We start from the raw sequence: 16,961 nt of genomic DNA, 5'->3' as shown, positions 1-16,961 counted from the left end.
TAGCACTATAAGACTAATCACAATGCATAGTATCATATAGAAGTATCATGCGTATGATACTACTACGTATTACTATCTCCACAATGCATGGTATCATATACTAGTATCATAGTCTTCATATATTAATTGTTTTGTAGAATCTCAATGCAAATATATGTACAAGATTTACCTGACATTAATTTTTCTAGTAGTATGTGCTATTATACAGTATCTACCTATGATACTAGTACCCTCTCTCTCATCCTTAATCGTGACTCGTCAGCATCAAGATTTTGACGCATGCATGAAATGCATGATACTACCTATGATACTCCCATTGTGGGTAGTCTAACTAGCCTTACGTAGTCACTCCCCTGAAATAAAGGGTGTGGGTGTACATACCAGCTACCGCAATGTTAGCTAAAAACCGCACGAGCTTAGGACCGGCGATTGTCCGTACACATGCGTCCGTGCAGGCTTACACATCACATCACGGCCTAACTAACCCAGGAAAAAATATCCTACCTGCCTGCCCGGCCCCGGCGGCACCTCAATTTTGCCGGCCACGACTCCGACGCGACAGGACCTAGCACGACTGTACTCGCAGCCGCCATGATCGATTCCATCTCGCACTGAACTCTAAACGTCGACGACACGCACATCTCCGTGACGATGCATGGGTACCGTACGTGTGATTCATGCTACACGCACAAATTCATCTCGAGAGAGAGGGACGCGTAGACGAAAGGTGCCGAACATATTCAATTACGCCGACCAAGTGGTGCGCCCACTGTACAGTTGCTGCATTGGACATTTGTACGTTATAGGACACGGGGAAACTGTACACAGAAATCAAATGACGCGTATTTACGTGAGAAACTACTGTACTTTGTATGTACATGTTATGCGACCGCGAGAAGACAAACCAAGAAAGGTCAAGGGTACCGCGCGCATGGGGGAGGAGTACGCACGCCACCGGTCTGCTGTACGCCTACTGTGCCGACGGCCGGCAACGGCCTGCGCCTGCGCCGGCGCCGGTGGCCGAGCCCTGCGCGTGGACATCGGGCCGCTCACAGCACGTGGTCGTCGTCGGAGGATCGGTGGCTGGCTGCACTGCGACGACGAGGGCGCGGCGGCAGGAGGGGCAGGTGGAGCTGGAGAGGAGCCAGACGTCGACGCAGGCGGCGTGGAAGCCGTGGCCGCACGTCGGGAGCACGCGCACCTCGTCGCCATGCGCAAACTCGGCCAGGCAGATGGCGCACTCCGGCACCTCGCCATCCTCCTCGTCCTTATTCCTCTGTTCAGGCCTCCACGACACGGTGGGCAGCGACTGCAGCGCCTTCTTCTTGATCCCCTTGCACGGCGGCATTGCCCCCGGCGCGTCGACGGAGAAGGCGGAGGGGTTGCAAAGCCTGGACCACCGCGCGACGAGAGCCAGCCCGACGACGCAGAGGAGGAAGCAGAGCATCGCCGCCATGATGAGGAACGTGTCCCTGTGCATCCCCCCAGCACCGCCGGCCGCCGACGCTGGTGGCTCGGCCATCGCGGCCAGGCGGTCGACGGACTCCTGCAGCAGATGACGCGGCATTTTCTCCTTGGTTCTCGGTGGGACAAGATGGGAGCAGTGCGGCAGCTGAGAGGGGCCTGTTTAGGTCCAGTGTGTGTAGTGGGAGATAATCGATAGAGATCAGCAGAGGAGGGAAGAGTTGGGTGCTGGTTGCTGCGGTTTTATAGAGCTCACGAGGACAATGGTGGCTTTGGGTAGCTAGCTAGGGATATGATTCATAATTAAGCTCTCATGCTTGCTACTAAGTGGGAGTGTCACTCTCGAACAATTCTTCTTTGAATTCTTGTGTCATGTTTTCGTTGCTACCTCTTTTCGGCCCTCTTTTGGGTACAACTGGGAACATGTCACTTTCCAAATTAGGTGCCACCGATCTGGACTAATCTATGCAACCTCTAGCTTTTTCTTTTATTTTTTACTAGACAAATTGACATCTCTACTCGAATTGAGTGGTGCGCTTCGGAATGGACAGGGCATCTTAAGTGAGCCGACCGATCAGACGTGGAAATGAGCAAGTAAATTCGATCTGTGTCAAGGAAAGAGGGGCACGGGATTCCATTATGAAAAGCTAGAAAACAAATCGCTGATCATGGGACGGAAGAAAAAAAAAGGAGCGTGGCGAGAACAGTTAGATGTGTCAACCCCACGATCCAGTTTATTACCACATGATAATAATAGGTCAGGAGCACAAGAATCCACTCCCCACCCCGCGGGCGCCTTCCCGCCGGCTCGGGGGAACCCTAGCCCAGCCCCCTTCGCCCATCCCCGCCGCGCACCATGGCAGGTATCAGACATCGACGTCGGGCTTTTGTCTTGCGTGTAACATCCCTGACGACACGGGGACTCGGTGTCTTGCGATTGTGTCAGTGTGTCCTAGTGGTTGTCGTCTCCGACGTCCACGTCCTGTGCAGTGTCCCTTCTCGTGGCCATTTCCGGCGCCGACAATATCTTCTTCACCAAAGAGTTAGGGTGAGGTGCCAACCCTCTCATGCCGCTCTGGTGATCATCAGTTTGTTGGGTTCTTGCTGCTTGGGGTGCTAATCTGTCGACGCTTTGGTCTAGCCCGTCGGTTTCCCTTGGTGGTGAGGAAGGTGGCTCACTCGTGTTAGTGGCAATGCCATCACGTTCGTAGGTGGACTAGTCCATGTGGTTGCAGGTCGGCGGTGCCTCGTGTCTTCCTCGCCTCGGTCTGACGGAGTGGGGATGATGGGCCCAGGTTTCCTTGGGCGAAGGCCTGATGACGCAGCACTCCACGGACGTCGCTTTCATCCTTGGGGGGACGGGGCATCACGGAGCTCACCGTTCCACTCAGCCTCAGGTCACCTTTTTAGGGAAAGGCCTTGACCCTGCGGTGTAGGGTTGGACGACAACATTGTTCCACTTCGCTTCCCCTCCCGGCGGCATCATTTTGGAGATCGTTATTCCATGCGTGCTTCCCCGGGGCTATACTTGCACGACATCACAGTTACATACTTACATGGACGGCGACAGGAGATCCGTGTGGCGGCTTGCATTGCAACAATGGTATCGAAGAGTGATGATTTTGCCCTTTGACAAAGAGTGATGGTTTGGTTGCGATAAGATCTTGTTAGCGGGCTCCCTGCTCCGGCATGTCCCAGTTTTTTCATATAACCCTGAATAATTTTCTGGGTAAAAATGATCCTAATTTTTTTTGGGTTCTTTAAAACGAAGTCAAAACGAGTTTCGTGCGAAAAGTATCATATTCGTTTATACCCTAAGGGTAGCTGCTCCGTACAGCAACATGGTTAAGGAAAATGTAAGGAATCTGTCCTGATTCAATGGTCTTACGAAGTTCTCATCGGGTCCAGCTTCACTGAAAAATACTCCGGGACGGAAAGCAGTACATACACACACACAAAAATGAATAATGGCCGTGCCCGTGCGTAGTTATTGGCCGGCGTACGTACCTTTCGAACGGTGCAAATTGCGCGGCAACACGTGCGTGCGTTTCCTGCTCGAAAACATGCTTGCACACTCGAGGTTACGAGTTGCTGGATGGAACAACCCCCTAGCTTTCTCGTGTCTAGTCTTATGGCTGACAGAGTGAGTGTGTCCGAAGTTGAATAAAGCCTTAATGTTTCCATGCAAAAAAAAAAAAATAGCCGGGCCGGGCACGGCCTAAAACCGCCACTCACGACCCACGGCGCATAGTGGAGCGGTGAAAATGCTATACCTACGGAGGGTTACGGACGAGTTACGGGCTGACAAGGCTTGGATCCAACGTGGAGGCCGCGTGGAGGCTGAACGGAAAAAAGGAGGAAGTGCCGCTAATTTGGCAACGAAAAGCTCAAACTGCCCCTTATGTTTTGGCCTTCGTTGAGATCGGAAGCTGCACCACCGTCAGCCCAGTATTTGCCCATCGCCGGACGCGCATACGGAGCTCCCAATCTTCCTCAAAACCTGCAGTAGACCTCGCCGTTCTGCCGCCGGCGAGCTGCTCCCCGGACGTCGGACGTGCCGCTAATTATGCGACAAGCGAAAACTGCAGTGTAAGTTCTACACCTGGTTTAGATCGAGGAATACAGAGATTTATTTTTGTGAATTGGGGAATACAGAGCTGCCTCCATGGTGTCGTGAACGTCCAGCCACATCTAGGTAGCTCATCGTTTTCCTTGCACTGCAGCTAGACCTCGCCGTCGTGCCACCGGCCGAGCTGTTCGTCGTCCACAGATGCCCACCCAAGTACCTGACCGAGCTGCTCAAGTTGATCAAGAAGGTTTGCCATCGTCCATATCGACCCTAACTGCAAATTAGAAGGTGTGATATTCATATAAATTAGGTGCATGCGTGTTGCTTATTCCTATCTAGCATAGGGCAGTCTATCAATCGTATGATAAATGTTACAGGCGTCATGTAAAATCCTTCATGTTATCATGCTTTTATGTGATCTGGTTAAATACTAATAGGGAACAAAACATCATTATTATTTGTAGGAATGGATGATCAAACACATAGTGTTCAAGAATCAAGTGACATGTCTATTTCAAGCGATGATGATGGTATCGAGCAACAGAAGAAAACCAGTGTGGAACTTGAAGAGAACCAGGGTGCAACTCAAGATGATGTGTTACTTGAAGATCCTGAATTGGGGATGACATTTGATACTGAGGATGATGTACGAGAGTACTACAAGAATTATGCTAAAGCAAAAGGGTTTGGTGTGACGAGAAGAAGCTCAAACAGAGATGATAATGGAGAACTAAGGTACCTCACACTTTGTTGCTCTCGTCATGGTAAGACCCAGTCGAACTCAAGAAATATATTGAAGCCAAATCCAACAGCTGGGTTAGGATGTAAAGCTAAAGTTAATATTGTCCGTGGTCTGGAAGGAAAATTTCATCTTTCGACGGTTATTTTGGATCATAATCATACACTAAGTCCACATAAATCTCGGTTATTTAGATGCAACAAAAGGTTGGACTACAATGTTAAGCGGAGGCTTGAGTTGAATGATCAGGCTGGAATACGAGTAAACAAGAATTTCAATTCTCTTGTTGTGGCAGCGGATGGTCATGAAAATCTGACCTTTGGTGAGAAAGAATGTCGCAATTATCTAGAGAAAACTAGAATTATTGTTGCCACTTGAATTACTGTTGCCACTTGAATATTCCTCTTTCGGAGAAATTGTATGCTAATACTGCCAAGTAGAGTTTATCTTCTTTTGCAATTTATTCTAATGGTTCTTACCTCAAGCATCAGCAGCATAACCTTACTATCTTTGTTGAGAGAACAACAATACTGGGATACTGTCCAAACAAAACACCATACAAGTTTTCAGCAAACATATTTCTTATTCATTATTCCACAATACAAGTTGTTAGGCCAAGGTTTACAATCCTTTAAAATATCAAGAACATAACTACATTGTATATTTTACAATATCAGAGTTTACAACATTTCTCTTACAACTAGTTGGTAAGTTCCTGGGATACTGTCCAAACAAAACATCATTATTCCTAGTTCATCAAGAACTGCTAAGCTATGGATTATGTTATGCCTTCAGATTTTTTTCTATTTTTGTAGATCCCAACTTCTTCTGAAGCTCCAGGCATTTTATTTACAACTGCAGTCACAGTTCTGGTATCCAACTCCAGAACTGTAGGCTTGCTTTGCTACTTGACGTCAACATTCAGATCTCAAAGACAACTCTACAATTTGTCTTCTTCCATATACCTACAAGTCCTGCAAATTCAAATGTAAATTCATCTTAGCCCAAAGCCTTGTAGCAGTAACCAAAGATTGCAAAAGATCAATTTTCTCTTCGTAACCCCATTCACCATGGTCTACTGCTCATACTGCACATGTACATACGAGATGCAGCACCAAGGCTACAGTTGGGCCTCGCCTGCCTTGTCATCGATGATGCAACCATGCCCTGCCTGCAGCCGCCCGTACCAAGAGCTCGCCAAGGCTGCCGCCTGTGGTCCAACAGCTTGCGCGCCGCCAGCTTCTGCCCAGCAGCTCTCCGCGCAGGCGTCGCTTCCCGTTCAGCAGCACGCCTCTTGACGTCCAGCAGCTCGCCATGGAGACGTCGTCCGCCCGTCCAGCAGCTCACCGGGGAGACGGCGCTTGCCGTTCAGCAGCTGCAACCGACAACGGCCGGGCCGATGCAAGATCACGGCGCGACGCCGCCTCGCTCCGTCCCCAGGAGATAGGATCGGGGATTTACCTTGCGTGACTGTTTTTTTTTTCCTTTTTTTTTTGTCGTACCGTGCGGACTGGGTTTCTATTCCACGCTGGCAACACGTCAGGAGACCCGTCAGCGCGTAATCTTTCCGTAAGGTTTCGCGTCCGTAGGTGTAGCATTACTGGTGGAGCGGCGACCCCAGCCCGACGTACCCCATGTACTCTATCCAATCATCAACGCCGGCCTCCGGCGACTCGATCGAGTTGGCACGGCGGCCCCGCCCGCTCTGCGCAACTTGGGACGCTCCCTCTCCTTTCTGCTTTGCACTTTACCGCTCCAATTAGATCACCTTCCTTTTAATCCTTTTTCCCACTTGTTATCTTGATGACAATCATGGCGTGGTTAGATTATCTTCTTCCTTCCAAAATTGTGGTTAAGGATCGAAAGGGCATGTAAAAGGTAGAGATAAAACGATGGATATATGTAAGGTAAAGTGCCTACTGGATCGATCAACCACACCCAGGGCGCATGATTCACTAGTCAACACCTAGCTGAGCTCATTTCTTGACTGGTGGCGTGGATGGGTAACCGAGTTGCTGGGGTGGCGCCAAAGTACGCTGATGTATGGAGCGATTCGAGAGGTCAAGGGTGAGGTTTAAGTTGAGGTTTTTTTTTTTTGCTAAGAAGGAAGACGACATTACAATTTCGAGCTTACAGCAAGATCCAGAAAAAGAGCAAAAAAAACAAGCCTGCTGGATCCCGTCGGCGTCGATGCGCTGAAGCCGTCGGTGGCGCACCGCTGCCGCTGCTCTGCAAATCCTTGGATCAGAGCCAGCCCCTTGACAGTCGGGAAGTCGCCGATCGCCGGATCAGAAGATCCTACTCCAAGAACAATCGTCGACGACGCGAAGAAGAACATCAACTTGACCTTCATCTTGATCTGACGCCGGACCCGTCGCCTAATCGAATCCGGCCGGGCACAAGGAACTCGGCAGATCCGTGGATCTCCGAGCTCGAGAACGACGACTGCTGACGAAGAAGCTCCGAGGGCGCCGCCGCCGGAGGAAGCACGCCGCCACCAAACTCCAAACCGGCGACCACCCCGCCTCCGAGACGCCGCCGGCCTGTACCAAACCTACCCCTACACTATGTATAAGCCTAGATCCGTGGTTTCCCCAACCTCCCGCCGCCGGAGCGGCCGCCGGAGGCGGAGGAAACCACGGATCGACGGCGAGCGAGGTGGAGAGACTCGGTGGTTTCACAAAGTCGCCTCTCTCGGCACTGTAGACGAGCGAGAGAGGAGACAGCCAAGTCTGTCTGCATCTATAGGTTTAAGTTGAGGTTGGTGGCGCGTCCGTTCAAAGGTTGCCTGCCTGGTGGTCAAAACGGGCATAGCATTTTTTAAATGAACTTTAAACGTATTATAAAGTGTTAAAAAATTCTGATAAAAAATATCGCAAATACATCTTAATGTTCTATCTATTCGTCAAGTCGTTTTTTTTACGAAAAATCAATATTTTTGTGTCATGTGTTAAGAAGATAAATTTTGGTGCTAAAAATAAGCTCTACAAATGACAATTTCTTGTTTGTTTACACAGGACCCAAAAGATGTCGGTTTTCCGCGAAACTTGCATGCGCACATAGAATGTCGACATATACATGCGGAAATTTTGTTCAGATTTTTTTATATTTTAAAATGTCTTTTCCGGTGTCAGGAGCATATGCACCTAAGATCAAAAGTGCATTCCCGTATGACTCATGCATGCACATGTTTGTATTTTGCCTTTTTTATTCTATTTTATTTATGAGGCAATGTTCTGGACGACGGGTATAAACTCTCGTGGCTTGTATCAGGTTGATACTAACATTTGAATTTAAATTGAAAAGTTATTATTAGTAAAAGGTTAGATTTTTTTAAAAGCTATACCCTTTGTCATTTTAGTTTGAAATATCCTAACCACATATCTATTGGTGAGGTTAAGCTCACTGATGAGCATCGTCTTTTCTACATCTGGATTAAGAATGAGTTCGAACATACTACAAAGTTGGATGTTAGAGCATTTTCAGTGGCGACATTCCATTGATGGCGGCCTGAGATCGATGTTGTTGTTGGACCACCCTAGATTCAATGGAAGGGATGTTCTAAAGCTGAGCTCGGTGAGGCGTACAAAAGATCTCAATCTCAGCTATTTTCGACCTCATGTGCATATGACTATCAGACCGTTGGTAGAGCGCTGCTATGATACTATATATATGCGACCACATTTGCTAGAGCTGCCATGATACTATAGGAGAGCACTCTGCTGAGGCGCTTGAGGATTACAATTGTGGTTCCACGTCGAAGTTCTCGCCCGATCCGCCATCATGCTCCTCTAGTAGTCCTCCCTCACATGCTTCCCAAGCATCTTCTTGAGCTGACCCTTTACATGTTGCAATGTCAACCATGACCCTTCTTTATGTATCGTCTTCTTTTCCTCGTTTAGAGTCCTATGTGAACGCCCAACACCCCTCCCCCTGTCTCTAGAGCCACCGCCGCAGGGAGTGACGATGGGAGAGAAGGCTAGCTAGGTTTCCTTTGTAGAACGTAGATTGATATAGGTCTAGTCTTAGGTTGTTGTTTGCCCTTGTGAAATTTGGGATCTCCCGAGCCCTCTCTGTGATGCAAGCGAGCAGCGATTTGCCAATGCGGTCTTATGGTTTATCCTCCATGGTCGAGTACACTGAGGAGAGGCGGATCTGGAGAGGGCTCTCTCTCTCTCAATAAGCTTGATTCCGGTTGTTGTCTTGCAAATTTGGCGAATCCATTTATCTTCCCTGATGTCTGGTGGCACAAATACAAGATGTATGAAATTCTTTCCAAATGTGTCTGAATCTGGAGCATTGCAGGGAATATGTGAAACCACACTGCGATTTCGGAGCTTATTCTCAGTGGCACTGAGACGACCGTTGTGGTCAAGCCGTTATGTAATATATGGGTGATAGGGCGGCCGCTCCGGGCATTGGTGTCTTCTACTACTCTTCTGCTCACGAATCGGCGCCAATGCGACTGCAACCTCTAGGTCGGTTGGCGAAGGCGCGGTCCCTTCATCTTCAACATAGAGTTCCACAACCGCACCGCCCCAAGTGGTGAACTCCCGGGCAGTGACATTAATGTCGATATTGAACCATTTCTCGGATTTAACAAACATGCAGGACATCGGCATTTTTTTTTGCGAAAATTCCGCCGATCTATTAATAATCATCAATAGTAGTATAAACAGACATAAAAGTAATAAAAATTACAAGTAGATCACTGGACCATCTAGCGACAACTACAGACTCTGATGTGAGCCGAAGGCGCGCCGCTGTCCTCGCCCTCCATCACCGGAGTCAGGCAAAGCTTGTCGCAGTATAGCTTTTTTTAGTAGACAAACGAGAAGTCGTCGTGCTAAGGCCCCAAAAACCAACGCACCAGAGCAGCAACTGTCGCCAAAGATGACAACCGTAGATCGGAAGAGACTGACCCGAAAACACACAAATCAATACGAAAACCGACTGGATCCCAGGATATTTGCCGGGTACACGACTCCACACGCCCTCCGCTGATGCTAGACGCACCACCGAAGCGAGGATAGGACGGGGAGGACTTTATTCTGACTTCAGCATGTAGCCGCCGTCTCACCATCCCGAAGAGACACTGAAAACAACCTAACAAAGTACGAAGCCCTCCCGCCGGCGAGAGGTCGTGGTCCGCATACCTTCATGGCCCCAAGGCCACCGGAGGCGGAGCGGACCGCCGGCCTAGCCGGCGAGGGGACAGAACCCTAGAAGGGTTTTTCTGGCCGCCTCACAATCGCCTCCTCCTGGTGTCCTTAGGTACCGGTTCACGTCAGCGGAAAAGTTAGAACCTATGTACATCGGCATTTTGTTTTAGCACCACATTTGGCCGAAATTTATCTACTATTCTGGCGGTAACAAGTTAGTTGATGCAGTTTTCTTTTTCAAAATGAGAGAAGCTTTTCGCCTAGATATACTTGAACCAGATTTATGAAAGGTGGATCACCTAATCTGGTATAACGTTTTTTGCTAAGTCTCAGGTGGGTGACTGAGTCTTTGAGATTCGTGCAACCAGTGAACGGAAATAAATAAAAAGCAGCGCGCCCTGGGGCAGTTGAACTCAGGACCTCTAGATTCGCAGCGCGGTGTCAATACCACCACGAAAACAGTTAGATACGACGGAGAATAGCTACTTCAGACATATATATAGCCTACGGCACTTGTTTTGTTTCATTTTGTACAAATAGCAAAGTAGACGGCATTTGTGCTTATAATATTTTCTTATGCCTTCTTTACGATTATTTATATTATTTGTGTATTTTTTATTGATATTCATCAAGAAAATATGCAAGCCATGCTTTATATGTATTTTATTTTTTTATTATCTATGTTGGTTGTCTTTTCCTATTTATATAATATATATATACATTCCATCGGGTTTAATATGAGTTACACTTTTTTCACAAGAAATGTGCAACTATTAAAGTTTTCCATACAAGTTTTAATTTTTTGTATGAAATGTGCAAATACCAGCCGATTGTTGATACGAGTTACACTTTAATAAATAAATATGTAATTATAAGTTTTTTAAATATGAGTTGCACTTTTCTCAAGAAATGTGCAACTAGAAACCTATTTTTAATATGAGTTGCCCTTTTTCTCAAGAAATATGCAATGCGAGTTGCACTTTTCAAAGAAATATACAACTCCATCTGGTTTCAATATGAGTTGCATTTTTTCTACAGAAATGTACAACTAGCTACTGGTTATTGATACGAGTTACATTTTTCTAAAAATATGTGCAACTAGAAGCCTTTTTTATACGTGTTGCATTTTTCTCAAAAAAATGAGCAATTACAAACGTATTTTTAATATGAGTTGCACTTTTTCTCAAGAAATATGCAGCTGGCATCCTATATTCAATGTGAGTTGCAATTTTCGAAGAAATGTGCAACTCCATCTGGTATTAATATGAGTTGCATTTTTTTCTCAAAAAATATGCAACTAGCTACCGGTTATTGATCTCGAGTTACACTTTTCTAAAGAAATATGTAACTAGAAGTATTTTTATACGAGTTATACTTTTCTCAAGAAATTTGCAACTAGGAACCGATTTTTTAATATGAATTGCACTTTTCTCAAAAAATGTGTAACTGGCATATCTTTTGGTTCCATATTTTTGTCTTTTTTTTCCTTGTTCTTCGATTTTAAATGACGGGCAGTCTTCAATTAAATTTGTGAAAAGGTCTAAGGAACATTTACTTTTATTATTTTTGACGAAGTTCCTTTAGTACTAGGCTAAATGAAATCTAAACTGTTGTTAATTACCTTTGTATAAATTAAAATGATATTGTTTAATTGGCAGCTGGCTAGCTACCACAACATGCGTGCACATGCTGTTTTGCATGCCCCATCTGTGCATGTCTGTCAATTGTCGAGTGGCCTCACGATGATAGGGCGTCGACTGAGACAAACTAAAATCTCAGTCGACTGTTAGGCTGGTCATAGTGGGTTGTATCATATAGTAGTATCATGTATATGATACTTTTCTACGATACTAGATCCATAATGCATACTATCATAGACTAGTATCATAGTTTTGCTATATTAATTGATTTGTAGAATCTCAATACAAATTTGTGTACAAGAATTATTTGATACTAATTTTTCTCGTGGTGTGCGCTATGATACAGTATCTACCTATGATACTCTAATCTCCTCTCTCATCCATAATTACCTGCCACATCAGTATTTTTGGTGGGGCTAGGATGCATGATACTAAGCACTATAAGACTAATCACAATGCATAGTATCATATAGTAAGTATCATGCGTATGATACTACTACGTATTACTATCTCCACAATGCATGGTATCATATACTAGTATCATAGTCTTCATATATTAATTGTTTTGTAGAATCTCAATGCAAATATATGTACAAGATTTACCTGACATTAATTTTTCTAGTAGTATGTGCTATTATACAATGATCTACCTATGATACTAGTACTCTCTCTCTCATCCTTAATCGTGACCGCCATCATCAAGATTTTCGCATGTACGTAAATGCATGATACTACCTATGATACTCCCATTGTGGGTAGTCTAACTAGCCTTACGTAGTCACTCCCCTGAAATAAAGGGTGTGGGTGTACATACCAGCTACCGCAATGTTAGCTAAAAACCGCACGAGCTTAGGACCGGCGATTGTCCGTACACATGCGTCCGTGCAGGCTTACACATCACATCACGGCCTAACTAACCCAGGAAAAAATATCCTACCTGCCTGCCCGGCCCCGGCGGCACCTCAATTTTGCCGGCCACGACTCCGACGCGACAGGACCTAGCACGACTGTACTCGCAGCCGCCATGATCGATTCCATCTCGCACTGAACTCTAAACGTCGACGACACGCACATCTCCGTGACGATGCATGGGTACCGTACGTGTGATTCATGCTACACGCACAAATTCATCTCGAGAGAGAGGGACGCGTAGACGAAAGGTGCCGAACATATTCAATTACGCCGACCAAGTGGTGCGCCCACTGTACAGTTGCTGCATTGGACATTTGTACGTTATAGGACACGGGGAAACTGTACACAGAAATCAAATGACGCGTATTTACGTGAGAAACTACTGTACTTTGTATGTACATGTTATGCGACCGCGAGAAGACAAACCAAGAAAGGTCAAGGGTACCGCGCGCATGGGGGAGGAGTACGCACGCCACCGGTCTGCTGTACGCCTACTGTGCCGACGGCCGGCAACGGCCTGCGCCTGCGCCGGCGCCGGTGGCCGAGCCCTGCGCGTGGACATCGGGCCGCTCACAGCACGTGGTCGTCGTCGGAGGATCGGTGGCTGGCTGCACTGCGACGACGAGGGCGCGGCGGCAGGAGGGGCAGGTGGAGCTGGAGAGGAGCCAGACGTCGACGCAGGCGGCGTGGAAGCCGTGGCCGCACGTCGGGAGCACGCGCACCTCGTCGCCATGCGCAAACTCGGCCAGGCAGATGGCGCACTCCGGCACCTCGCCATCCTCCTCGTCCTTATTCCTCTGTTCAGGCCTCCACGACACGGTGGGCAGCGACTGCAGCGCCTTCTTCTTGATCCCCTTGCACGGCGGCATTGCCCCCGGCGCGTCGACGGAGAAGGCGGAGGGGTTGCAAAGCCTGGACCACCGCGCGACGAGAGCCAGCCCGACGACGCAGAGGAGGAAGCAGAGCATCGCCGCCATGATGAGGAACGTGTCCCTGTGCATCCCCCCAGCACCGCCGGCCGCCGACGCTGGTGGCTCGGCCATCGCGGCCAGGCGGTCGACGGACTCCTGCAGCAGATGACGCGGCATTTTCTCCTTGGTTCTCGGTGGGACAAGATGGGAGCAGTGCGGCAGCTGAGAGGGGCCTGTTTAGGTCCAGTGTGTGTAGTGGGAGATAATCGATAGAGATCAGCAGAGGAGGGAAGAGTTGGGTGCTGGTTGCTGCGGTTTTATAGAGCTCACGAGGACAATGGTGGCTTTGGGTAGCTAGCTAGGGATATGATTCATAATTAAGCTCTCATGCTTGCTACTAAGTGGGAGTGTCACTCTCGAACAATTCTTCTTTGAATTCTTGTGTCATGTTTTCGTTGCTACCTCTTTTCGGCCCTCTTTTGGGTACAACTGGGAACATGTCACTTTCCAAATTAGGTGCCACCGATCTGGACTAATCTATGCAACCTCTAGCTTTTTCTTTTATTTTTTACTAGACAAATTGACATCTCTACTCGCAGATACAGTACAACTTTACTTAAGTGGTGCGCTTCGGAATGGACATGGCATCTTAAGTGAGCCGACTGATCAGACGTGGAAAGGAGCAAGTAAATTCGATCTTTGTCAAGGAAAGAGGGGCACGGGATTCTATTCTCGAAAGCTAGAAAACAAATGATGATCATGGAACGGAAGAAAGAAAGAAAAAAAAGTGTAGGAGCGTGGCGAGAACAGTTGCGACCGGCGAGAAGCATGTGAAGGGTTGTCCGCCACGTCAGGTACGTGTATCAAACCCAAGATTCAGTTTACTATCACATGATAAGAATAGGTCAGGAGCAGAACGAATCCCCACCTAATTAACCTTCGGCTCCTCCCTCCAAGGCGACTCGAAGGAACCCTACCCCCCCCCCCCTCACCCACGCCCGCTGGCACCATGTTAGGTGGTGAACATCGATGTCAACACTTTTGTCCCGCGTGTAACACCCCTGGTGGTGCGGTGTCAATGTCGTCTGTGTTAGACATATGATATGGTATGGTCCGGTATGGAGTAGTACTCCAACCGGACACATACATCCTTGTACGATACTGAGTCGGGTTATACCCGTTCCATATATACACATACAACGATCCCTTTGAGGGTATCGTTTTCCTGCCAAACTAATATGGTATCGAGAGCCGTCCTCTCCCCGATAGCCGCCGGAAACAGACGAATCAGCGATAGTCGAAACAAAAGAAATCCCGATCCCGGCCGATCCCCTCGATCGTGCCCAGACAGAAATCCTCCCGAACACTTCGGTCGTGAGCTGAAGAAGAAACCGTCCGATCCTCTCGATCGTGAGTCAAAGAACAACCCAACCCTTCCCTCCCAACGATCATGTCGGCCTCTTCATCGACGCTGGCCTCGCCGGCTTCCCTTGGTGCTGCTCCGGCGACGAAACTCACACGCGAGAATTTTCTCATATGGAAGGCGCAGGTCCTCCCTGCCCTCCGCGGTGCTCGGGTCATGGGACTCCTGGAGGGTTCCGATCAGATGCCACCTGAAGAACTGGAGGTAGAAGATGCAGAGAAGAAGAAAATCCGTGTTCCCAACCCGGCCTATGACACGTGGATCATCAGAGATCAGCAGGTCGTGAGCTGCCTCGTCAATTCCTTGTCCGAGGATGTTCTCACCCAAGTCTTCGATCTAGAGCACGCCGCCGATGTGTGGGCTGCCTTGCTCGCTCTATACTCCACTCAATCCAAAGGCAGGGTCTCCTTTTTGTGTGGTGCCCTCGCCAACACAAAGAAGGACGCCATGACCGCTACCCAATTCATCTCTAAGATGAAGGGTTTCGCCTCTGAACTTGCTGCTGCGGGAAAGAAAGTTGATGATGATGAGCTCAAGGACTACATTCTTAATGGATTGGATAGCGACTATAATCCTATTGTTGCCTCCGTCCAGGTCGTGCCCACTATGTCTCTCAATGACATGTGCTCCATGGTCACATCTTGGGATCTTCGTCAAAACATGCTCGCCACCACTGGGCAAACCGCGGGAACCTTTTCCAACTCCGCCAATGCCGCCACCAGCGATCGCCGCAACAACACCTATCATGGTGGGCAAGTCAAGCAACAACCACAATCGCGCCGCCAAGAGCAGCGCCATGATGATCCCCGTGGACGCCAGGACCAGCGCCGTCCCAGTAGAGGAGGTCGCGGAGGAGGCCGTGGCCGTGGCCGAGGTCGCACTCCCTCTTCCTGGCAAGATGGCGTCATATGCCAAATCTGCAAGAAGGAAGGCCACCACGCTAACGAATGTTGGTGGCGCTACTCCGATCGTGATGATGATGATGATGATGTAGAGGAAAAAGGAGCTTATGGCGTGGACACAAACTGGTACATGGACTCCGGAGCAACAAATCATATCACCGGCGAGTTGAGCAAATTGACAACCCGTGACACCTATCACGGGCGTGACCAAGTTCACAACGCAAGTGGTAAAGGTATGCATATTACGCATGTTGGTCATTCAGTATTGCACACCCCTCATAGTTCTATTCAACTCCGCAATATTTTACATGTTCCTAGTGCCTCAAAAAGTTTACTCTCCACACATAAAATTGCTATTGATAACAATGCCTTTGTTGAGTTTCACCCATTCTTTTTCTTGATCAAGGATCAGGTCACGAAGGAAGTACTTTTTAGAGGCCCTTGTCATGATGGTTTATATCCCCTCATATCTGCATCTACGGGGTCTCACAAACACGCCTTCACCGCCATCAAGCCCACCTTCTCCACATGGCATTGTCGTCTAGGACATCCATCATCCTTTATTGTTCAACAAGTCTTAGGAAAAATAATTTAGTTCATTTACCGCAAATACATCCTTACATATTTGATCCCTGTCAACAGGCTAAGAGTCATCAGTTACCCTATTCTGTACCTACTAGTGTCTCCACTTTTCCTTTGGAACAAATCTTTTCTGATGTATGGGGCCCTGCTCCTCCATCTGTTGGCAAACACTTATATTATGTAAGTTTTATCGATGATTATAGTAAATTTGTTTGGATCTATTTGCTCAAGAAACGTTCTGATGTTTATCAAGCATTTCTTAACTTCCAACAACTTGTTGAACGTAAGTTTGATCGTAAAATTATCACCATGCAAACTGATTGGGGTGGCGAATATGAGAAACTCAATGCCTTTTTCCAGAAAGTCAGTATTACCCATCATGTCTCTTGTCCGCATGTTCACCAACAAAATGGTTCCGCTGAGCGCAAGCATCGCCACATTGTTGAAGTTGGTCTCGCCTTACTTGCCAACGCATCCATGCCCTTAAAATTTTGGGACGAAGCTTTTCTTACCGCCACTTTTCTCATTAACTTGCTTCCTTCCAAAGTGCTTGATTTTGAGTCTCCCACTGAAAAATTACTACATGTCAAGCCCAACTATGATTCCCTTCGAGTTTTTGGTTGTGCTTGTTGGCCTAATCTTCGTCCCTATAACAAA

General features: G+C 47.7%; 2 protein-coding genes, 1 long non-coding RNA gene and 1 pseudogene across 3 annotated transcripts; 1 reads left to right on the top strand and 3 right to left on the bottom strand.

The window, feature by feature from the left end:
• Positions 1 to 970: 970 nt before the first annotated feature.
• On the bottom strand, positions 971 to 1,637 carry LOC124655670 (probable E3 ubiquitin-protein ligase ATL44). Its single transcript, XM_047194530.1, has one exon. It carries the CDS (start codon positions 1,565 to 1,567, stop codon positions 971 to 973), a length of 597 nt encoding a protein of 198 aa, XP_047050486.1. The 5' UTR covers positions 1,568 to 1,637.
• A 3,740-nt stretch (positions 1,638 to 5,377) lies between these two features.
• LOC124651441 lies at positions 5,378 to 5,969 on the bottom strand. Its single transcript, XR_006987407.1, has 2 exons — positions 5,842 to 5,969; positions 5,378 to 5,746 (listed from the first exon to the last, which is right to left on the bottom strand). It is a non-coding gene; the product is annotated as an uncharacterized LOC124651441 (long non-coding RNA).
• Positions 5,970 to 12,977: 7,008 nt separating this feature from the next.
• Positions 12,978 to 13,660, bottom strand: LOC124655669 (probable E3 ubiquitin-protein ligase ATL44). The gene has a single exon (XM_047194529.1). The coding sequence runs from the start codon at positions 13,572 to 13,574 to the stop codon at positions 12,978 to 12,980; it is 597 nt and encodes a 198-aa protein (XP_047050485.1). The 5' UTR covers positions 13,575 to 13,660.
• A 1,673-nt stretch (positions 13,661 to 15,333) lies between these two features.
• Positions 15,334 to 15,439, top strand: LOC124658536 (annotated as a pseudogene).
• The last annotated feature ends 1,522 nt before the right edge of the window (positions 15,440 to 16,961 follow it).

This window comes from Lolium rigidum, chromosome 5, assembly GCF_022539505.1.
Source record: "Lolium rigidum isolate FL_2022 chromosome 5, APGP_CSIRO_Lrig_0.1, whole genome shotgun sequence".
NCBI classification, from domain to species: Eukaryota; Viridiplantae; Streptophyta; class Magnoliopsida; order Poales; family Poaceae; genus Lolium; species Lolium rigidum.
Note: the sequence above shows the minus strand (reverse complement) of the source record. Positions and strands in the feature narration are given on the sequence as shown.